General features: G+C 40.1%; 1 protein-coding gene across 1 annotated transcript; it reads right to left on the reverse strand.

The window, feature by feature from the left end:
- Positions 1-2,216: 2,216 nt before the first annotated feature.
- On the reverse strand, positions 2,217-17,206 carry LOC122164412 (p53 apoptosis effector related to PMP-22-like). The gene is made up of 3 exons (XM_042826432.1): positions 16,996-17,206; positions 2,721-2,864; positions 2,217-2,467 (listed from the first exon to the last, which is right to left on the reverse strand). The coding sequence occupies exons 1-3, from the start codon at positions 17,204-17,206 to the stop codon at positions 2,253-2,255; spliced, it is 570 nt and encodes a 189-aa protein (XP_042682366.1). The 3' UTR covers positions 2,217-2,252.
- Positions 17,207-23,847: the final 6,641 nt, after the last annotated feature.

Consider the following 23,847-nt stretch of genomic DNA (forward strand, 5'->3'; position numbering starts at 1 on the left):
CCATCATCACCAGCCCTGATACTGCTTTGCTGCCTTTAGGGAAGAGGAAGTGAAGGAGGAGATGATGAAGGTGCTGAGAGCAGCAAAGGAGAGAAGGGAGGAGGGGACATGATCTGTCACTAAGATTTTCTTTGCCTTTTAATTATGCTCTGCTCTTACAACAAGGTTGGAGTCATACTCCTAAACCTTGTTCTGTGCATCTTTCTCCACCTCCAGATATTGGGTCAACATTCAGCTAATGGGAAAGAAACTATAAATACAGTCAGTGATTGCTCAAGTTCACCTTTGCTTCCTCAAGGGACTGACACATCCAAAAGCACTGAGCAGGACCACAGGACACAGCCTTCTTATTTGCTGAACATGAGAACATTGTCTCCCACACTAAAACAAGCTGTAACACACTGTAGTACAGAACCATGCATATAGTTACTTGTCTCCATGTAGACCATCAATTCAACAGAGCAAAATCACTATTCTCATATGAATATGAATGAGGCCCCAGGATACAGTCAACTGAAGAGCAGAACAAGATGTCTTAATATAAGATCTTTAAATTACTCTCCCCTATCAAATCCAGCCAGCACACACAGATGCTCCAATATGGTGCCTTAGAAGAGAATACCCTGGGAGACTCCATGCTTTCTTCTTCTTGGCAGACAACAAAATCTAAGACTCAGTTTTGAAACAATACATAGATACCATCATTTATTAGGTATAATAAGCATAATGGAAAGAGTTAAGATTTTCTTTTCCTGGACAGGTAACATTACATAAAGAATTGGAAGACATTTTATTCAAACTGTTATCCCAACTGTGTTTATTTTATTTTCTTTTTTTTACAACTAGGAAATATCTTCTTATTGTATTTGCAAGCTTTTTTCTAGCCTATCCCTGTCACAAAGGCACTCCATATGAGCCTGATACATCTCTCATATTTATTGATCTAAGTCAGGAGTCACCCCATAAAATTAAATGGAGTTAATTGCATTAAAAAAAAAAAAAAAGAGGATGAATAAAATATATTTTAAAAAAAAAAGAAAAAAGAAGATAAAAGCCTGTGTCTTTATTAATTTTAGCTACTTAAAGGCTTTACTAAAAAAAAAATTCTCTCATTCTTTGCAGTGAAGAACATTTGGCAGGACACTTTCCAAAGTACAGTTACAAAATTGCACATGTATTACAAGATAATAATTCTATCTAGTTAAAGATTTCAGTAGGAGTTCTCTTTACAGAAAGCAAGACATTGAGTATTATAAAGCTAGGGTTAGCAATACAGAAGCCAGCAGTTTATTGAGTATACCTCATTGCTTTCAATATACCCAGGCTTGCAGCGCTGTTGAATATAAGATACTGAAAGGTATCTTATATGTGACAGTCTTAGTATTAGTTGGTATTTATACACATTACAGTATGCAATCTCTACTTTTAGAATACTTGTAAGCATCAAATTAATGAAAAGGGCCTTTTGGCAGAGGCCCATGAAAAAAAAGTTGAATGAGGAGCCTCTTCAAACCAGATCTGTAGGTTGTAGAAATGTCTGGAAATCCCCTTTCTTTTGCCTGCTCTGTGCTGGCATCGACAACAGAATGCCAGAATTTTTGAGGGTGCTTGGATTACTGGTGGTCTTAGCTTACTGATGCTAACATTCAGAAATAAATACTTACATTCTAAATGGATGGGTGAAAATCAGGATGCTGCCTTTGGTAGTGGGGGTCTCTCTTGACCTGTAGCCCTACAGTTTAAGTGAATGAATGCAAAACTGGAAGGAAAGTCATGGAGTGCTGGCTGACTAATTTGCTGCTCTGACAGTCAGTAGATTAAGGCATTTGGTTTCTTGAAAAATCTTCAGGTTAGAGAAAATTGAAACATACAAAATGGGATTTCTGTGAGCTAATTTTGTTCAGAAAGACGGTATGTGTTGTTTTCTTTACTGATAGTTTCTTTTCTGAATTTAATTGGAAATGTAAAAGCATATAAGATTTAATGGAATCCATATGCACCCACATTCATGGGAATGAATGAGGAAACACAAGGATTTTTTAATTTTTAGAATTAATCTTCTAAGCAATCCACATCAGATACGAAGGTTCAGAAAAATAGTAAATAACTTTATTGTAAAATGCCAGTACTGTTTTTTTCTGTATGTATTTTAAAAGTTTCCAACCTTTTCTACTCCATCTGATGATACTATTCTGGAAAATGTAGATGGTCAGTCAGATATCTCTTGAATACAAATATATTTTTCCTGGTGTTTATGGGGAAGAGTAAAAATACGTGGGCTTCACATTACCCAAGATTTGATCTTCATAGTTAGGAAGGCAGCAGAAGAAGAATCCCAAGCATATTTCCATAATGGCAGTGGTCCAGCCAAAGCCGTAGGCCCAGCTGAACATATTGATTCCTGTCATTTCAATTTCACTGGAGAACTTCACTGGATAAATGACCAGGCCCATGATGGAGAACACAGCTGAAGAAACAGGAGGGAAAAAGTGGATTAAGCTTACACCAATCACACTGCTCACCTCCATAATAGTTGCAGCTAAATCCACCCATGTTTTGGAGGATTTGGAAATTGATCCACTGCCACGGCTGATTTTATGTTATCTTTCATTGAGAGTTCAAATGCATACTGACAGAGAACTGAGCATAGAAGCAGATAAGGAAAATATCAGTTCTAGTATATCTGCATGAGCTAAACTTTGCTTCACATATTGTCTTACCAGCAACAAAAAGCAAGCCTCCAATCCCTCTTATGAAGTTGAACCGAAGTGTATCAATGGCAAACGCTATGATGGCCAGAGCAAAACAGATGACAAGGAGAATGAAGCCAACAAGGTATGTGGCAGCTGCAGCTCTTCCCCAAGCTGAAATCAGAAGGAAAGCATATTAGAATGAAAAAAAAGATGTGTTTTTCTCTGGCCTATAATGAAATGCTAATTTTAAACAAACACAAAAAGGAAGTCCCAAGAGGAAAAGCATGGAAACTTTCTTTCCTCTTGGAGATGAACATTTTAGACCCAACAGAAATCATTCAAAAAGCACAAAGTCTATAAGCACACCATCTTTGACCTCTCCTACAGAAAGAAATGGGGCTTGTATATACGCTTCCTATTAAGGTTTATCCATTAAGAATTAAGCAAAAACTGACTGTAGAGATTAAATAGTGGACACTCCAAGAATAAATATCATTACCTCAGCAGATGCTGTAAAACCAGCAGCATTCTGCACGAACCAGGAGAGTTAGACCATCCCGGAAATTAATTACGTTCTTCATTAAAAAAATAAATACAAGCACTATCACTCTGGCACGCAAATCTATAAGTATGGCAATACACCATAAATATCAAGATTCAGAAATTTCTGCCCTTTTATCCTTCATCTAACTCTGAGAACCTAAGGATTTTTAGTCTGTTTTGTAGAAAACTTCAACCTCTCCTTTTGTTCCAACATTAGAACTGTTCTATTTTGAAAAACCTGTTCAGGATAGAAATAACCTCGTTTTCAACTTATATATATTTATGTCACAACATGTCAGAGCTAAGCACATGGCTCTGGAATAACAACTGAAAAAAATACTATTTATTCAATATTTTACATCTTGAGGGGTGACGACTGCTCAAAAAGATCCAAGTGCCTCTTAATTGTACCAAGCCTACTTTGACACTTCTAAAATTGTGTATGTAAATAGAATAAGCAGTTAAATTCTGCTGGGCATTTATGGACTTCACCCCTCACCTACACTATGTGTTTGCAGGGTATTTGCTTCTAATCAAATGCATATAACATTAAGGCTGTAAAATTACCACAGCCCAAACAAACCTGGTGATTGTTATAACTCAAATGTGGTGTTCATTCTTCACTAAAGATTAGTTATGAAACCAAGTTCCTTGAAATTTCTAGTATTCAAAAACCTACTAAGCTGACTGCTTCAATCAGAAGACTGTACTGAATGTGCCAAACACTGCCAATTCACATTCTCAGTACATACTCCATCAGTGCTGTTCATACTTCTGACATTAGAAGTACTGATTAGCAGCTTGACCAGCACCATTAGGCTGACAATAAAACAAGAGTTTTGATTTATTCAACTTTCTAAAGCACCTATCTTCTTTGAATCACAGAATATATCATGTTGGAAGGGACCCACAGGGACCATTGAGTCCAACCCACAATCACTCAGAATTTCTTGAAAAAAGTAATACCTAATTTGTTTTATCTTTTGCATGAGAATTCATGGTCTTCGTTCCCTAGCATACCTAGCAAAAGCTTTCTTTGCACTGTGGAAGAATGAGCTATCCTGAATTTCTGCCATCTAAAGATTTCAAGAATAATCAGGTAGGAGTAGACAAAAATGCATGTGAACATTAACTTGCTGAAGTGGAATGAAGAATCTTGTTTTGAGCGTGTTATTTGTTCTTTTCCCTACTTTCTCTTTGACTGCTTGATGGCTGCAAGATTTGCAGTTATGGAGCCGTTGGCCATTCCGTCTGACCTTTGGTCCAGGGGAGCTTGGAAAAGCTTTAAAACCAACAGCTTTAAAGCCAAAAACTGTGGAAGGAACAGAAAGCTTGGTGTCTTTTACGTGAAACATGGCTGCTTGTTTATGCTGCAATAGAACCTCTTACTACATCGGTAATATTTCAGGTTAAATCATTTGCTAATTACATAATAAATAGCCTTCCCTTTGCTTGTAATTCAACTTGTACTACACAAGGAGCAAAGGAAATGTCACTGATGACACTCAGGACTGAAGCAGAAGCCAATACTTTACAGTGTCTTATCCTCAGTAATAGCAACCGCATTGGTCATAAGTAGTAAATGGTTGTGGTGCAACTTCTCCCACACAAAAGATTGTCTCCAGTCCAGCAGAGCTTCCCTTGCAGTCTTGTATCAAGAATTTTCCTCAGGTAGGCCTAAGGAGGTCATAGAATCATAGAGTACAGGTTTGTTGGGAGTTGAAAGAGACCCAAAGGGATCGCCATGTCCAACCCCTGGCTCCACACAGCACCACCCAAAATTGAAACCCCATATCTGAGAGCACGGTTCAAATGCTTCTTGAACTCTGGCAGCTTGGGGCCCTGACCACTGCCCTGGGCAGCCTGTTCCATGCCCACCACCCTCTAGCGAAGAACCTTTTCCTAACACCTGGCCATCCCCTGACACAGCTCCAGCAAGACAGGGGACCTTGGCTGCACTTCACATCATATCCTCCAGACCTTTCACTTTCTTCATAGCTCTCCTTTGGATGCTCTCTAATATTTTTACGTCTTTCATGTATGGTGGCACCAAAGCCTGCATCCAGTGCTGGAGGTGAGGTCAGACTGCATAGAGCTGAGTGGGACAACCACTTACCTCACCTGGCTGGCAGTGCTGATGCCACCCCGGCCCTTTTGTTTAAAGAATTTCCATCTTTACTTTTGTTTCCACTGACCCATCAAACCCATCTATCTTTCTGTTGACTTTTCAACATTCTTTTCTGCTCTATGACTTCTGCTCCCTTCTAGCCACTGCACTACATTTTCTGTTTTATGTTATGTCTCTTTTCTTCCTTATGCCAAAGGGTTTCCATTTGCTTTGGAAGACCTGTCAACTGTATTATTCTTCTTGTACACAGTCAGCTGCCTGAGAAAAAATGAAGAGACAGCAAAGCTGTGCCTGTATCTTTGTACCTAGCTTGGTGTTTTAGCTCCAACTCTTTTCTTGGGGAGTTTAGAGAAGGCACAGAGGTATAGCACACAGCTTGGAAAAGCAAGGTCTAGCTTGGAAGAGGAGCACCTCAGCTGACCTCCAAAGCCTTGCTTGAGGAGCTGCTGACAGTTACCATCCAGCAGCTGGCAGCATTCACCAGGCTAAGGGCTCAGAGGGGACCTGATGGCCGCAGCAAAGTGTGGTGGTACCATGCCCATGCTGTCATCTCACTCCTCCTTTAGCCTTGCTCAGGTGTTTTTCCTGAAGTAGTATTACAAGTGCTGTGACTTTATGCAAGCAGATTGGGTGTATGCCCAGCCTGCAGGGCACTGGATGTATCGCAAGAAGAGACTTGTTCTCTACAGGATGCCTACATCTTTAGGACTCACTGCTTAATCATGTAACAGCCAATTTCATGACATTTTTACAAAGAAAAAAAATGTAACTCAGAGTTGGAAGCAAACCAGTATACAGCTCCTGTAAGGCAATAAGCTTCCATAGCAGAGCCACTGTAATGGGTTGGTTTTTTTTTTTTGAGGAACCCGACTTTGTCTGGTCTTTTAAGCAGTACTTTTTAGTAGTCCGAGACCACAGTATGCAAACACTTTACTTCCCTGAGGTAGAAGGTAGCAAAACTTTATGTGGGTACAACTGCAACTGTTTTTGTTTCTGAGGTATTTATTTTTCCTTGTGTCAGACAGAACTAGAGTACCTTAGTGTCTTTACCAATACAACTAGTAAATATAGTTCCTCAGAAATGCCAGAATTAGAAAAATTTCATTGATCAGAAAAAACTGATGGAGAATGTGCAATTCCAGCCATTACAACCACAAAATGTCTTCTGCATCTCCTGAGCAATCTCAAAGCCTTAGCACAAGAATAGAATCCTTGTGATGCTGAGCAGCAGCACTCTCCCCAAGGTTTCTCCACGGGCTGCAAAATACTTTGTTCAGAACAGGCGTTTTTATTAGGAATCACTTTTGAATGCTTTTAGGAAATGATTTAATTGCAACCAAACAGCTAAGCTGGTCCCAAATATTGTCTTATTTTTCTTTATATTTTTCTTTAACATAAAGCAAAAGTTAAAGCATAAGTAATTTTTATAACTGCAAATCTTTTTTCATTAAAATAAGAAATCCAGATCATAGAATTATCATGGATGCAATGTCAACTTAACAAACGTTTGACTCTAGAGGGAGAGCAGTTGAAAGCTGGAAGACCCCTATCATAAAATCAGAAATAGAGACAGAAGGAACAGCAGGTTAAATGACATCAAGCTAGATCAGTGAACATATTCAGGAACTTGTGGGAACTGTTTTCTTATGTCCTCCAACTGGAAGTGATGATTTAGCAGTTTAATAGTTAAAATGTATTAGTTAGAAAAGAAATGTGTATTTATGCAAGAGTCCTGGAAAACCTTACGGATACTGCAACACTTGCATTTTCATCCTACTTCACCCTTTTTGCCTCCTCTGTCAGCTGAAAAAATGCAAATGAACACTGTGAGAGAGTTTGTGGGAGGTAATACAGCATCCTTTCTTCAGCTCCTTTTAGCTGGCAATTTTCTGAGCAATTCTGTCTCACAGTAAAGGCCTTAAAACAAGACCATGCAATCTAACACAGGCAAAACAGCCACCCATTTTCACGCCTATCTAAAACAGAGGAAAAAGTGTTTCTGTGTACAGTGTCTTGTGCATGAGTCAGTAATGACTTCTGAAAGTGCAAACAACCCACCATGAATGCAACCATATGTGACTACTGCAAAATGAAAATAAGTGCCCTCCATCTAATACTCATTGCTGTGTGAGGAGAATCTCAGCTAATTTAGAGAACAGAAGGAGTCCACCCATGCCCAAGCAGATCTTGCTGTAGCTTATGAGCAAGATAATTAGCTGAGACTGTTTAATAATAACACAGCTTTATTACAGTGCTATCAAAGCTAAGTTAGTTCAGAAGTAGCATGACTTCCTCTTGTATCCTTCCATCTAAACATATTTTGAATATCCTCTTGTTGACTGCAACCATATGGAAGCTGGTTGACTATGAGAAATCCAGGACTAAGAGTGTCTCCAATTTCCTGCCTTCCTGATTTCACGCTCTTGTGCATTTTCCCAAAGTGCAGACACTGCTCATGGTTTACACATAAGGAAGCAAACTTCCTTGCTCAGCAGTAAGCCAAGTCAAAACTTAGGACCACTAACTCTGCTGTTCTTAGCTTGCCATGTGTTTTGTGCTCGCAGCAGTGCCTTAAAAATAACATGTGAAGCCTACTTCTCTCATGATAACAACACATTTCTCTAATTTCACTGTATATGCCATGTATACTCAAGAATGTGAGAAAACATTTACGATGTTGTTCTCATGTCTTTCTTGATGTGGTACCCCCAAGTGACACAAACTACTGAGTGTCTCTGAGTTCATATTTTCTGAAAGGAACGTCGAAACTTCAGGAGTACTTCTAGTCAAATCAGTAAGAATATGTTTATTCAAATTTTCCTCCTAGCTTGAATCTAAATACACAAATAGCACTAGAAAGAAAATCAGTTTGTTGTCAGCTTGCAGAGATCAACAAATTACTGACACATTCTTGCCAGCTGATCATGTTATCACATCAGCCTCTGCAGTGAATTGTGCAGCAATTATAGGGATGACAGTTTCAATGCAAAGGAGAGAAAAAAGCAAGATTGCCTTGAAAACAACAACATTTACTTTGTTATCCCTCACAGGATCAGGAGAGAGAAACACAAATCCTACTGTTCTAGCTCCAGTCTTACATAGCAATTCTTACAAGAACTAAAATCTGCCATGCCGGTGATTCATCTCTATGTTGTACTTAATGAGAATGTTTCTAGACTGAGTTTGTAGAGCTCAACCTGTTTTATGACTGTCTGATTAAAGGGAAAGAGCATTATTTTGAAAACAAAGCTGAACTCACTCGGATTTCTCAACCTGACGTTTTTCGTCAGGGTGTGGCGAACTCTGGACTCCTTGATTTGTTTCCATTGAAACGATAAATTAAACTGAAAGCATTCTCCTAGTTTATACCTCCTTTTCTTCCATCTGACCCGTCAAAGTCATTAATCCAGTTTATCAGCAGAAGGCTTAAGAGCTGTTGTTGCATATATAAGCCACGGCCATACAGGACTCCAAGTTAAGTGGCATAGTCAGAATTTCCTTTTAAAACTGCAGGCACGAAATAGTGTCTTCTGATAGTTATAATCAGGTAACCTGTAATAATCAAACTATAAGAAAATTTGATGCTCTGTTTGAAAATGTTCTGCAAGCATCTGCTGATAACATGAGTTGATTATGAAATACTACATTGTGTGTGTTTGTGTGTACAGCTAAAACCCAATCAAAAAGTTTTGAAAGTAGCTTCTCATAAATAAACAATATGTGCACACTGAAAGCTACTGACTGAATATAACTTAAAATAAAAGCTATAAAAATGAAGAAAATAACTTATTAGCAAAGGATAATTTACAAACAGAATAAAATGGGGAAAAAAAAAATCAAAGGCATGATTGGATGTGTATTATTCTCTGAGTTTCTATCCTCTGGTGCTCTTCATTGCATCTGAACTGTTCTTAAACAACTGATTTTTGTGTATCTTTCCCTTGGCAGGCCAGTACTGGTTGTTCTTCTCTGTTCTTTTGTGTGTGTGTGTGTTAAGCCTGAAGTGGAATACAAAATATGCAGTTCTTTTTGATACCCTTTTTAGTGACTCTGCTCTTTCCCTCAGCATTACTTCAGAATTTGTTGGCAGTCAATACGGATTTCTCATTTAATAACAGAATATTATCTTATGATATGCAAGCCATTTTTATGTGAGGGGGAACCATGTAAACCTTTGAGCTTGCCGTTACCTGAGAGTCAACCACTGTGGCAGAGAATGACCTACTTAGATTCATACTGCATAATTCCATTGCTAAAGTTTTTCAGTGGTTAGTAGCAGGTCCCATCATACAAATGGGAAAGAATTAGGTCTTCCAATTATCATATAATAACATCTTTAAATGAAAACAGTAAGGTAAAGAACCTTCATGCACAGACCACATATCAGTAAAACACAATATATATTAGCAGAAGGCAGTATCTTAACTATAGCTTAGGGCTAAGGTAACATTTCAGTTCAGCTTGGTGAACTTTAACTCATTTAAAGCAAATAACTATTAACTTCCAATCACCAACTTCAGTAATGAACATATAGAGGCAAGACCTGAGTTCAAGGCTTTATGTGCTTCTGAAAACCTCTTCTCTTACTGAGGAAAGCAATCCAGTTTAGGAGCTACCCTGACTCGGATTTTGAGGTGGGGAGTAGTTAGGCTTGAGGGAGTGGCTCAAATTCATCTCCTCATAAGCCCAGACATGTACAAGCTTGACTTCGATGCTGGCTTCTGCAAATCCTGTATTAATGAGGGCTTCTCCTCAGTGCTTACTTAGAGCTAGGGAGGCAGAAGAGGCAGAAAGTATAGCACTGTCATCAAAGGAATCACCGAGTGAGTAAGTTAGCTATTAAATTAATGTGCACATAGTGTCTCAAAATTAAAGGTTAGACCAGGGGAGAGTCAGGGAATACCCCTAGCTCACATTATCTTCAGAAGCAGTTGCATACGCTATGAATATTTTGGGATCTCAGTTTAATTTTATACAGTTTAATACTACGATGGGTTTCCTCTTACTTTTCCTACATCTTTTAAACTAAAATAGGATGACTTAAACTTGAATGTGTATACTGGGGTGGGCAAGGTCAAATAAATGATACAGGCAGGGTATTGATAAATCAGTACATGTGCATAGTAGCAAGATAAATCTGCTTCCTAACTACTCTTGAGCTATAATATGGTTAAAAGATATGTGAGTTAAACATAATAAATTTCTGTGACAACATAGGCTATGAACTAGAACTAGAAATTGAAAAAGCAGGGCAGAACCTTTCCAAAAAGCTCCTTTTAAGTTTGATTGTCCCAGGGCTTTTTGAGGCTGAAAAACATTGAATTTATATCTCATTTCTATATGCACCAAGTATTGTTCTTCTTATGCTTAACCCCCTTTTTCATTGGACATGGTCAGAGACATCTGACAAAGACACAGACATCCTCACTCCACAATTTTTGACTGATGAGAGAGATCTTGTATTAGCGCTTAACAAAGAAGAAATGTGGCATTAAAACATTTTCTGACTGAACAAGTTCAAAGTTGCTTAGAACAATACAAACTGTCAGTGAGAAATGAAAATGTAAAAATAACAGTATTTAGAGAGGTTCGTTTCTTTTCCTGAGTAATTGCTTAAGTAATCTGGCTCTTTAATCCTACAGTAGAATTCATATTCAGCCTTGCAGCTCTTATCACCATTCAGACTACCGAGAGTACTTTAGCTTTGTTATATCAGATTACCTCAATAAGCTAAAGGAAGATATGTGCTGAAGAGAAATAAGAACATAGCCACAATTTTCAGCAGAGATTCTTTCTCTGAGTGAATGGCATGCATTCAATGACTTCAATCCTGACTACTCAAAACACTGAGGATTTTTGCAAAGTCCTCAACACCAGCAGTTCAGCTCCTCATGGGGAGATAAGAACTCTCCACACAACCGATATTTTCCTACCCAATTTAACTGTAATTGTTAAAGTGCAGGCTGGATGATAAACAGTGGGATGCCATCTGCAATTGCGTTCTGTAGAGTTAATTGCTGAAGAGTATAAGTACTATTTAAAATGAGTCTGATTAAATGAATTTGCCACTAAATATATAAAAGAACAAACCCTAAAATTACAGGGGAAAGCATATTTGCAATTGCAGCCAAGGAATGAAAATAGTCATGCTAATTAAATGCTCTGGGGTTGATTCCCTTTTTTATAGCTCTACAGTAACAATGGAGTCTCTCCTACAAACTGAGGAAAAATCAAACATTTTCTTTTGTTCTTCTGTCAGAGTCCCTTAAATACATTGCTGTTTAACACATTTAATTCAGGTTGTATTTTCTAGCGTTCTAAGTTTTGAATAACTATTGATTATTATAAGTTGTTAAATAACCAGTCTCGTTATCACCTTTTTCATTGGTTAGTCCAAAGTAATTTGTAGGAGATTGGTGACTTAGGAAGTGATGTGCTACCCTTCACACTGTCAGTAAAATTACTCACTATCAGTGTATATAAATATAAATGTTTCACACTCATGTGAAGTAGGAATAGCAAAAATTTGTGTTTTCATTTTCCCCTGTACCAAAAGGGTGAAGACTTTACCCTGTAAATCAGATAATGCACAGAGAATATAGCTAGCTGCAGCTCTCTCATGGTCTTTTTTGGACTGATCAGAAACCTCCCCAGCCTTTGTTTCCCATATTTAGGGGCACATTGACAAATCTATCAGAATATCACTATCATCTAAAAGAGTTTAAGCGCAGAACTTTGGTTTCAGGGAAAGTTTGCAACAATGGCCCTTTGACTTGAGACAGGCCCTGCTTCAAAGCACAATTATATGCTTGCTTCACTCCTTTTCTACGTGCATACACCCCTGTATGCCAAGCAACAATCGGGACAGCCAGCTTCTCCTCTCAGATCCTGTTAGGGTGGGCTGTGTCTCAGTCCAGCTCTCTGGAAATGTCTCTGTACCGTTCTCCTCAGGGTACCTGCTTGAGCCTGAGCCAAGCAAGGGCTTCCCTGTGCCTGGCTGTCAGCCCTGCTAGGCACATGGGAGAAAGCAAAATAATTTCATGTAGGCAGTGCAAAGGCAGGGAAACTTCCGTCTGGTCTGTCCTTTGCCCTAGGTGTGATGAGTCACTGGCTGAAGAAGGTAATTTCCCAGAAGCAGATGTGGGGCCAGGCCATGTACCTCACCGCTGTATCATTAGCTAGGGGGAGGTGGCAAGTAATTTCCACTCATGCATGCTGCTTCTGGAATACTAAATGGGGTTTCAGTGTGACAAAAGTTTCTCTGGATCCAAGAGGTTGATAAGGCAAAACAGACAAGAAAATCTACTTATCAGTATGGTCCTTGTGAGATTACAGTATAATATTTATTTCTTTGAGTGAAAAAAGGGAATGCCTTTTGCAACATTCCCTATCTTCACTTACACTGTAGACATAATCATCTATTGCCGTATTTGAACAAATGTTTTTCTATTATTATACTATGCTAGACATCCGATCTTGCAGTATTGCACTAACATTCATAGTCCAAAATAATATTGGAGTGAGATAGAACATTGTTAATCACTATCTAGGAAAACAAGGCGAAGAAATGTGTCCTCTCCAGATGGGAAAATCATTCAACCTTCTCCTACTCTCCACAGGCAATAAACTCCAAACATTGTACGAAAAGGTTGGGTTTGGATACTATAATGTGAAAATGATTGATGATCTGGATTTCATTTGTCACGCAAAAATGCTTTTTCCTAACAGTTTTCCAAGACTTCTATTTGCACCATCCAAATGAGTCAACTACTTTAAAGGCCTGAGCTTGCAGTTACTTTGAGGGCAGGATCTGCACATACAAGGGCTGCAGGGACAAGTAAAACGTGAGATGAGACAAATACCGCTAAGTTTTTTCATCTTATTGTGCATCATACTGAGATTAATAAAATCAGTTATTCCTCCCAACCAAGAACACACATGTTTAAACATCTTCAGAACCTGCAGTGGAATAAATTACACATTGAAAAACGGTCTCAGGTCTGAGACACGCCTTGTACAAGAGAGGGATGTAGCCAAAAAATCAGGGAAAACAAAGGAGTGCCATGGCAGCTTCATGAAGGGATTTAACTTCTGCACTTTGCAAGCTCAGCCATGTCCCAAATACTTCATATTATGCCTGTTACCAATCCACAAAGTCTTTGTCTTTGTAACAGTCTAGTGCATAGAAGCTTAATGCACCAATGAAGCAGTTACTCTAGCTTTCCAAAAAAGCACCACTGTGTAGGCCTCTTGTCTTCCCTGTGACATTCTGAATTCTGTCAGCTTGAACAATTCAGGAGATTCCAAATGTTCCTGATGGTGCCACTGAAGTGACAATGAAACATTCAGCTTCCTTTCCTTCAAACATGACCAACCTCAAGAATATTCAATATTACTTTTTTTTGGTCTAAGGTAAACAGCAGAGATGCAGGGGCATTATAGACATTGTAGGTGGAAAAATTGATCTGAATTTGCACACTATATTGAACGATTTGCAAGACCTTTATGATTAGATCTAATTTTAATGAGATGAAGTTGTCTGTGGTGGATTAAGATATCTTACTATCCAATCCATGTTGAGCATATTCACTAACAGTCGCTGTTGTAGACATGCATATTATGTATGTCAGTGAAACTAGCCCCACAGTAAGACTGAATGTCAGAACCTACCAGCTTTGGAAGCTGAAAATAAAGCCCAGAGGAAAGCAAACAGGAACTGTGAGATAGAGGGAGGGATGAAAGTATTAATCTCTTGAAAATGTAAAATACTCTTGTCCTTGCTATTTACATCATGTCTTTTGTCTCCATGCTCAGGAAGGCGTGTAATTACACTTTGTTTATCAAGCATGGTGTTTAGCTTGGAACAAAAGAAAGATAAATATCCACAGAACATGACACTGAATGCTTGTTTTCTGTGACCTTGTGGATAAATGGAACCTATTAGAAACTTATGTTCTAGCAGCAGGGCATACAAAATCAGGCTTAATGCAAAACAAGTGAGATGTATGCTTACAAAGTGTACTTCCAAGCGAGATGCTGTTACATGGTCTGGCCTTTTGAGTGGAATCCAGGATGAGCACCAGGCACTTGCATGCTACATGAGCAATGACAGGGCTCTTAGAAGAGATATCCCAACACCACACCTATTGAGCAAGGACAGAATGATAGGAAGTACAGTGGGCAGAACTGGATCTGAACACTCCCCACCTCTGGAGATAAGCTGTCTGAAGGAAATCTGCCTAGAAAGCACCACCATCTGCTCAGGGCCCAAAGTTGAGACCAGTCCTCAGAGACATGCAACTGGCTACATTTGCTTTTCAATTAAAAAAAAAAAAAAAAGAGAGAAAAGAAACTGCAATCCCTCATTACTCTTCTGTGTTTCATAAAGGTATCCTGGAGCAGTAAAGAAAATGTTTCCAGATGCTACCACACCTGCTAACACACCTGTGTGAGAAGGGAAGGACATGGGTCCTCTCCAGCCTGAGGGCTCAGCCCAGATCTTCTTGTATGAGGTGCTGGTTCCCAGACAATGGGTAGGAAAATCACATAACCAGAAGGATAAAACACAAGGACAACAGCTCTGCAGTACAGTGCCGCAGCACCATGCTTGGATTAGGACAGAGTAGGGACCCACATTTGCAGGGCTGGAAAAGACCATGACAGTGACTTTTCACCATGGTAGGCAAGTTAACAGTCCTCCCACCACTCTGGGGTAACCACACCTGCAACGGCCTAGATTTACATTGGAAGGTCATCATCTTGAAAAGGAAAATTCACTGTCATTTGGCCTACATACATTATTTTTTTTATTATTTTTTACATCAAGCCTTACCTATTGTCCCATTGGCTAAACAACTATCTCAGCCATGTTCTTCTTCTCCACTTGGGATTTTTTTTCCAGCGAGATTTTGAGCATCTGCCTGGGCTTTCTGGGTCTTTAATGAGGTAAAGTGGCAGATGCATGCCCGTTGAGAGTGTGCTGCAACCATGCAGCATACAAACAGCATTTCTATTGATTTATTATTATTATTGATTGTCAGATGACTCCTCAGAGCATGTGCTGGAGCATATTCTGGAGAAATGTATGTCCTAAGTCCAGCATGTTAGAAAAATGGGATTTACTGAGGTTGTAATTTGTGGCAACTCCATAGGTGGTGGGATAGTCCAAATTGAGAAGGATGAGCTACCTGGCTTGTCCTTAGATGCTTCCCACTGGGAAACTGTGCATACAGCTGCAGAATCTAAGCATGTAAAATGAGCAGAATAAGGAAGGAAGTGAAATTCCAAACAACCATGTAGGACCTGGAAACATCTGTATTATCAAGAGAAGCATGGTGAAACTTCTGAAAATTTTCTGCCTAGCTAAAACGGGCATTCGTGACACAGACAGTGCCAGCTGGACAGCAGGACGAGGACTCATCCTTTGGTGATACTAAGTAAGAAACGTCAGGCCTTTCTCCCTCCCTCCCCCCCTCAATTCACAGTGTGAACACATATTTGGAGCTGGGCATCACCATCTCCTGCTCTCCAACCAACAAACTGCCTTAATCCCAGCCAAACAGCTGACACAGAAGCACTGAGAGCAGGACTGGGCAAGATGCTTGATGGAGCCAGTTTTATCCTGGAGCCCTATATTCACATAAGCCCGCTACAGTTAACTCTTTACAGCTCTATTTTGGGCACAGGAGGTAAAATTTGAACATAGACAATACGTTTTTAGAACAATTTTAAAAAGCTGTAATAAATAGCCTCTGAGACTGCATCTACAGTTGGTTTTACATTAATTTTCAGCCAAAGCAGCTGAGATTCTGAGCTTTAGAGAAAATTCTCCCTTAAAGTTTGAATTAGTACCAGCATAAATCATAAGCTCAAGTGTTTCTCCTGGCTCAGGCTAACAGTCAATAACTTATTTTAGACTGTGACACGTACCAGATATACAGAAAACAACTAAGAAACAGAGCATAATTAGAATGATCCTTCTCCTTGGCTTAATCTCCCAGACATAGTGGTTTAAAACTTTTCAGTTTGTGCCATCCTGTTTAATAGCACAGTTAGCCAAAGTTCAGTGCAAGTATAAATCTTTTCTTCTCTCAAAGCTTTCTTTCATAATAATGGAAAGGTTCATTCACACGACCCACCTACTAGAGCAACATTCTACAGGCTGACACTCCCTGGGGATATCTTTGTACCATACATTTTTACCTCCCAACTTCTTCCTGACACTCAAGATTGTCTTCCCCCACAACTTGCTGCCTGGACTTTTGTTCAGCAGTAGTTAAGTTCTGGAAAGTTGTGATTAGTGAGGAAAGGTTATTGGCTTCTTCTAAAAGAGGAATAAAGTCTTAAATGCCATAGCAGTTCCTGCACTCATACACTACTATGTGTGTTTATTGTACTACGCAAACCATGGTCTAAAGCACCCAGGTTTCTTTCTGCACAGAGGTGAGGACACGCTGTCTTTGTTCTGTTTCTCAAAAGCATTGGTGTATTTCAGCACTGGTTCCCATCTCCCACAGCTTCTTAAACAAGGTCAGATATTAGGAGAAATGTTTGGGAGAGCTTTGGGGAGATGTGCTTGGAAAGGCGACCCACTGCTTCAGAGACCTCCCCGCCGCCCTTGCCAATGCTTACCATAACCCATGAGAGACTCGCAGTTCCATTCCCCACCCTGCGAAGGCCTGCTGCAACTCTCCCATAGCGACGCTTGGTGCACATAGGGCAAGGTCTGTGACTCCAGCCAGCCCCTGCCCGCCAGTGCAATGATGCCAAAGATAACGCCAATGCCCAGGAGCAGGGGTAGGATCCATCTGCAGCGAGTGTAGTCAAGGCCGTACTTCACCATCTTGCTGGCAGAGCACGGAAAGCCGACTCTGTTACTGACCCAGCCGCACCAAGTAAAGGGTGCTTCTGCAAAACGCCCCGAGTAGGAGCACCCGTACCTGCCAGCCTCCGTGAAGCTGTCTGAAAAAAAGCTTTTTAATCAGGACAGACACGAGAGGGAGGGAGGTAGGCAGCTCCACCTAAATTCAAATGAGTAAGAGCCACTGCAGAGCAATAACCAGTTGGGCCGGGGGAGGCTGCAAGGCTGGGTTTGTCTGTGGGATCCGCTCTGCTCTGCTGACTCGGTAACAAAGCGGGTGCTGCTCACCCTTGGCGTTTAACACTTTCCTTCCTGTCTCTCCCTAGCGAAAGGAGTATCTCATAGCTGAGCTCCTGAATCAGGGCAGCTGAATGCAGGAACCTAGCCAACTGTTTGCATTGGAGGGCAGTGGCTTCTTCTGGAACTTGCCATATACAGGCTGAAAGCTGCCTTTCTTGGTTTCTATTTAAAAATGAATGATAGATATCTTTGACAATCAATTAAAAAAATCCTCTGGCTTCTATTAAATAGAAACAAGAAAGAGCTTGTAAGTGTCCTCTCTATCCTTTATGGACATAGCTGCAGGAGGGAAAACACCATGGGAATTAATCATGAAGAATATAGTACAGTAAGGGTATAGCCATTGTGGGAGAATGAATCTGAGGCTTTGGTTTGACTGTGCCTTGGGAAGTCTGCACGTGGATCCATCCATGCACATGCTGCTCAGGGCCTGCCTGAGCCTGCCTGTGATGTGCTGGAAGTGCAACACAGAGATGAACCACAGCCTCCCTGCGACCTGCTCCAGGTTTGTCTGTCAGGCAGCTCACAAGCAATACAGCCCACAGAGCTCTCCCTTTGAACTAATATGTGCCTCAGCCCAGTATTTTGGTTGCCCATACATCTGAAAGCAGCTGCACTACTTGCAGATTGAAGCTGTTTTCCGTGAAACATGGTGAAGCACAGAGAATGCAAAGTGTCCTTTGCTCCCTTTGTGGATTTTGTCAGCCAGGTCTGCATCCAAGCCCAGACCTGATGTACTCATGAAGATTTGTAATTATACTGCAACTTTCTTGATGAAATGTCACATCAATGCTAAATCACAAATTTCACATCATTTTGCTGAATTAATATTAATAAATTAGTAATGAACTAATATGAAGTAAATTCATAACTTACACTGAATTAATGCACTGTACAAGAGGGCGCACAAAAAGGTCTTGAGCTTGCATAGACCCAAACTGCAACATCCACACCAGTGAACTGCAGCACAGTGAAGAAGCATTAGCTCCATCATGAAAGCAATTTGAATGTGTCAGTGTGACACCATGTCTTATCCACAAGCGGAGATATCTGATTAGCCTGCTGGTAGATCAGCAGTGGTGCAGCTACTTTGCCCCTCTTTCTCCAACTGGGGCAGATCTGGCTAGCTGAGGCCTTCTGGCACTGGCTTCCTGCAGTAAAGTCATGGATCGTGTTCTTGAGGTTGTGAGGAGTCCTTAAAGGGGTTTTGATGGGTCTCTGTTAGATCAGGAGATGTCTCTACAGACTTGACATTTGAATTTAAGTATCACTTTAAGCAAAAGCCAACGATCATGACATCTGAGCTGCTGTTTTGGGAAAGAAAGAAAGGACAATCTCAAGAAAAATGAAACTTTTTTTTTATAATGGACACTTTAGGAAGCCCTTGAGGGCTGTGTTTTTACAAGCCACAAATTCAGTTATCTTTAATCTAAACATAATGCTTGAAAGGTTAATTATCAGTTCTAACATGCTACAATACATCTGTTTTTGTGCACAGAATTTTTATATATACGTTAAAACAGCTACTATTTGAAGCTCAGCCATAGTGCAACATGCTGGTACCTGCAACCTGTGCACATCTGTTTAAACATTCCTTCTGTTACCACAGCTGAAGTAAAAACGGTCGCAAAATCTCCAAAAGAGATAACAAAGATTTGGATTTGGATGATAGGTGGTTTCTGTATGATGACTTCAAAAGCACTCATGCACGTGGCAGTAGACTGCTCAGCTGTCTGTATCTTGTCTCTTGTCAAGTCTCAATCTTTCAAGAATAGTATCAGTTTTCTATAAACGTGGCCTTTTTTTCTCAGATAAAGCAACATTGCAAAATAAAATGATTTTCCCTTATTTATTGTGTGCTCAGCCATCTTTTAGGTAGCTGTTTATGACTGAAGGATTTGTCATCACTTTTTGTCATAACGCACCTTTTATGAAGGCATATTGTCAGAGAAGTTAACATTTGCAGGATGATACCACAAAACACATTAATCATATTATTATGAAAGAAAGATGAGCAGCGTTCAGTCTCAGAGGGTGTTCCCATGCCCTGCCCATCTTTGTCATCCTTACATATCTTAAAATGACAAGCAATGCTCACGTTCAGTACAACAGTAATTTGTGACATCTGGGACAAATGAGATTAAGACGTATTCAAAGCTGGCGAAATGATGTATCACATGTAATTCTGATATTCCTGTGGCAAAAGGGAAAAACTTTTCCCTTTTTCCCTTTTCTGTTGCACAGTCTGTGATTTGAAGTGATGACTTGCCCACAACAGCCTTTGTATTTTGCAGTGTATGAGCTGTGTGAAACCACATGGTTCTTCTGTTTTTCGACTGCCTGTAGATAGTCCCTCAGAGAAAACACCAGCATCATCTATTGAAAATAAAATGTACTAGCAATGACAAAGTTGTTAGAGTATAGGGTACTTTCTGAACCTCAAAATATTCTTAACAAATTCTCACTGCTATTGAAGTAATCAAGTAAGAAGTAAGATATTGGTAATACAAACAATTTAAAGGCATTAAAGCTAAAAATAACAGTATGTCCCTTTCAGCCATGACACAGATGATTTTCTTTGTTGAAGGAGAAGCCAACAAAGGATTGAGAGAACATTTCCATCCATGTTTCATGTAAAGTTATCTATATCTATGACTGTGGAATGACATGGACTTATCCACCCTGGGACATGTTCATGACTTTTGCAGCAAGAGCATTTTCATTCTGTGGCATTCATACTTCCTATGAACAACTCTCCAGACCTGTTTCTTTCAAAAGGTTGATGAAATTATTTTATGAGGCATTCCCTCATGTGCTGTCTTATATCTGACAAGTTACCCTGAGCAACTGAAAAAGATTTTCTGCATGAACTATTATAAATCATATGGTAATTGTTGTTATTGTTATTGATCCATTCACAACCCTGGGTCCTTCTTTTCTGATAACGTCAATCGGTTGTTACTCTTCAGAGCCAAACACATCTTCCCTTACAAGCACAGTTATTCTTATAAAATCAGCTCACAGAGTGATGTAACTTGGCAAAATAATACTTAGGCTAAAGCATTCCTTGTGGTCTTCTTTGTGCATCACCTCTACACCAAAGCAATAGACACAGGCTCTTTTCTCAGTATTATTTATACTTCATCCATGATAAGGACAATCAGAAAAGTACCTTTAGATATGAAAGTGTTCACAGGATAATCCAAAGCAAATTTTCTTTTCCTTTTTAGAAGAATACTGAAAACTGTATTTTGAACAGGACTAAACTTTACTTCATTGTAAAATAAGAACACCCACTTTAAAAGTTGAAGACAGCTGAAATCTTGTCGTTTTGAAAGTGCTGCCTGAAGGCTAGCACTAGTACACAGAACTCAAACCGAAACAAGCAGAGCACTGGGGAAATGATTGAACCCCTAGCAAAGAGAGGTTCAGATTTATTCTCAACTGCCCTTCTTGGGGAAAAGCTGCTGGTTGCTCCTCTCAGATGCTCCCAGGTTTTCACCTCACTAAGCCAAGCCCCTGGTTTTAGGTTTTTCCTATATGCTGCGGATTTCAAAGGACTCTCCTGGACGCAGGGGCTCTGAGGTGACATGAGGGGGTGGCCTTGCAATGGCCACTACTGGATCATGCTGCCACACAGCTAGGAAAGCCCCCTCTCACTCCTACAGCAGCACAGGAAAGCTCTTCTTGAGACCTCCTCTGCTTGCTGGCCCTGAGCTTGGAGACATATCTGCATGAATTTTCTGAAGACCTTTAGCAAGAGCCATCTAGAACTGACATGCTGTCTGACCTCCCAAGCCTGCCCCACACGATGCTTGCTAGGCCTCCCTCAACAAGACAAATGCACAGAATTAACAGACTTTTTCTTCTCTGAGCAAGGTTATACACACAAAAACACTATGGTAATAGGAGTTTTTAACAGCAGATTTGTGAACATGAGGCTGCACCCATGTCTGTTATTTTTGTTGGTAATTTATAAATGTAAACTCTCTGTGTCTGAGCATGCCTTTTGTTCTCAGTTTTGTTAAATAACTTGCTTTTTTAGGGAGGGCTTTGTGCTGGAATAAGTCATCTCAGCCCAGAGCAGAGGCCTCATGGTGACCTCCTTGCATGGAGTGGAGGGACAGTACTGGGCTCTTCTCTCTGCTGGCAATAACAGGGCCCGAGGGTACGGCATGGAGCTGTGTCAGGGGAGGGTCACACTGGATGTTAGGAAAAAGTTCTTCACCAGAAGGTGATGAGCATGGCACAGGCTCCCCAGGGCAGTGGTTTTGGATAGCGATCTCAGATATAGGTTTAAATTTTGGGTAGTGCTATGTAAAGCCAGGGGTTGGAAGTGGTCCTTAAAGGTCCCGTCCAACATGGGATATTGTGTGATTCTGAGTCTTCATCCGTAGTTACTTCCTACCAATGTTCTGCAGAGGTTAGATGAGCACAGCTTTCCTCCCACACCACCAGTTGTAATCAATGATGTCATGTAAAACAACCACACAGCTACAGTCAGGTCCTAAAGATTTATAACCATGTGTGGAGATCTGCAGATTCTTAGTGTGGCTGTCAGGAGTCAGCTTTTTTACATTAATAATTTTACTTAAGTGATTGCTTTGGGGGACCACAGCTTCCCTGCGGCATACCGGGACAAACTAAAGAGCTGTCCCAACATAGTAGATCATAACTGTAACTCCTTACAGATCATACAGGTCAGCTGCCTTAGAAGAGAAGTAAAACCAGCCTCATACAGCTAATTCCCAGGCGCCACTCCCTTGCTACTCACGTTTCTCTGACAAAGAAATGGCTTCATCTACTGTGCCTTATGGGTCAATAGGGAACAGCACCAGCTATTTCTGTAAGTACTCAGCCCCACAGATAAGACATGCATACCAAACATACTTTGAAGAGTTTCAGCTGTGAATTTCCACTTTGAAATTTTTAGTCAAAAGTGGGGTTTTACTGAAAACAAAATGTTACCTAGAAATGACTTTCATTTCCAAGTACTTGATATGGAGTATCCTTGGGAAGCAGGCTGAAAAGAAAACTCCAGTCTGCTATCAGCATTTTCATATTTGCACGCTGTCTTTGCTTTTTATAGTTATTTTAATCCGCATGTTCAGCTGCTCCAGGCATGAACAGGCTCAAGCTCTTGGGTTCACAGTTTCCCATGTGAGATCTCATCTTGAACCTGTCTGAGCTCTTTCAGCTGTCTGTGTCTCCGGGAGCTCTGATTTCCAATGTACACACCCAATGCTCTGCAATTTTCAATACTTACAAGACATTTCCATATTCTCAAAGAGTGTTATGGAAAATAGTATGTGTTGGCCTCATTGCCATAAATAAATAAAAGGCAACAGTCATACCAATCCTTCTGGTAAATATTATCCAATCCTGAAAAGACATACCCATGAGAAATATTGTCCATGGAGAAGTTAACATTCATTATTTATGTCAGATAATGCATATTTCTTATCATACTTTATCATTTATTTATATTATTTGCATTTATATTATTTATATTATAGAGCCCTAGACACTCCTGCATTTTTTCCACTACAGTGTTTATTACAAATTCAGCCTTATGAAATTTAGCTATTGAAAAATCATTGTAAAAAAAGAATCTTTTGATTATTTTGACAATTCCTAAGACATTTAAATATAATTGTATACAAGAAAAATTTGAAGGCATTGTTTTTTTCCCTGAAATTTCTGGATGTGGAGCTCCATAGCCAGAAGCACCTAGGCCCACAGCTTTGGATACCAGCAAATTGCATACAAGTGCTGCTTACTGCACTGCTGCAGACCTGCACAGGGAATGTATTGCTGCACATGCATAGCTAAGTCCATGTGTCCTTGGTCCATCAAATCTACACAAGTGACTGCTGCACCTGTGCTGTGATGCTGGCACATCCCAGGTGAACTGAACCCAGATTTCATTATACCCACACACATACTTGTTATAGGAATCTCAGCCAGAAATCCCTGCCTTTGGGAATCATATTTGATTGTGCTTCATTCTGGTTGTATCAGCTTACAGTTTCATTTCAAAATCTACACCAACTCACCCACTGGCACTGAAAATCCCATATTTTCAGATTACCATTCCTTACTGCCAGCAACCTCTACTGCTCTGTGCTGTAGCACCAATACTCAGCTCTTTTGCCTGTGAACATTCTAAAGCATAGTGGTTTCCACTGATGTACATCTGTGCTCGGTTCATCATTAATTTATAAATGCATCATGTTCTCAGCAACTCTTTTTAATTCTTTTTTTTTTTCCCTTCACCCCCCCAGGCCGCAGGCAGTAAGGAATGGTAATCGGGGGGGGGGGGG

The sequence above is a fragment of the Centrocercus urophasianus genome, unplaced genomic scaffold (genome assembly GCF_019232065.1).
Source record: "Centrocercus urophasianus isolate 14NV4802_14NV808 unplaced genomic scaffold, USGS_Curo_1.0 seq_10, whole genome shotgun sequence".
Classification (NCBI taxonomy): domain Eukaryota; kingdom Metazoa; phylum Chordata; class Aves; order Galliformes; family Phasianidae; genus Centrocercus; species Centrocercus urophasianus.

Excerpts from the sequence above, each read along its gene's own strand:
- LOC122164412 (XM_042826432.1), bottom strand. The coding sequence starts at position 17,206 with ATGGTGAAGTACGGCCTTGACTACACTCGCTGCAGATGGATCCTACCC. Across the intron at positions 2,865-16,995 it reads CGAGTCTCTCATGGGTTATG|CTTGGGGAAGAGCTGCAGCT; the intron begins GTAAGCATTGGC and ends TTCTGATTTCAG. Across the intron at positions 2,468-2,720 it reads AGGCTTGCTTTTTGTTGCTG|CTGTGTTCTCCATCATGGGC; the intron begins GTAAGACAATAT and ends CTGTTTCTTCAG.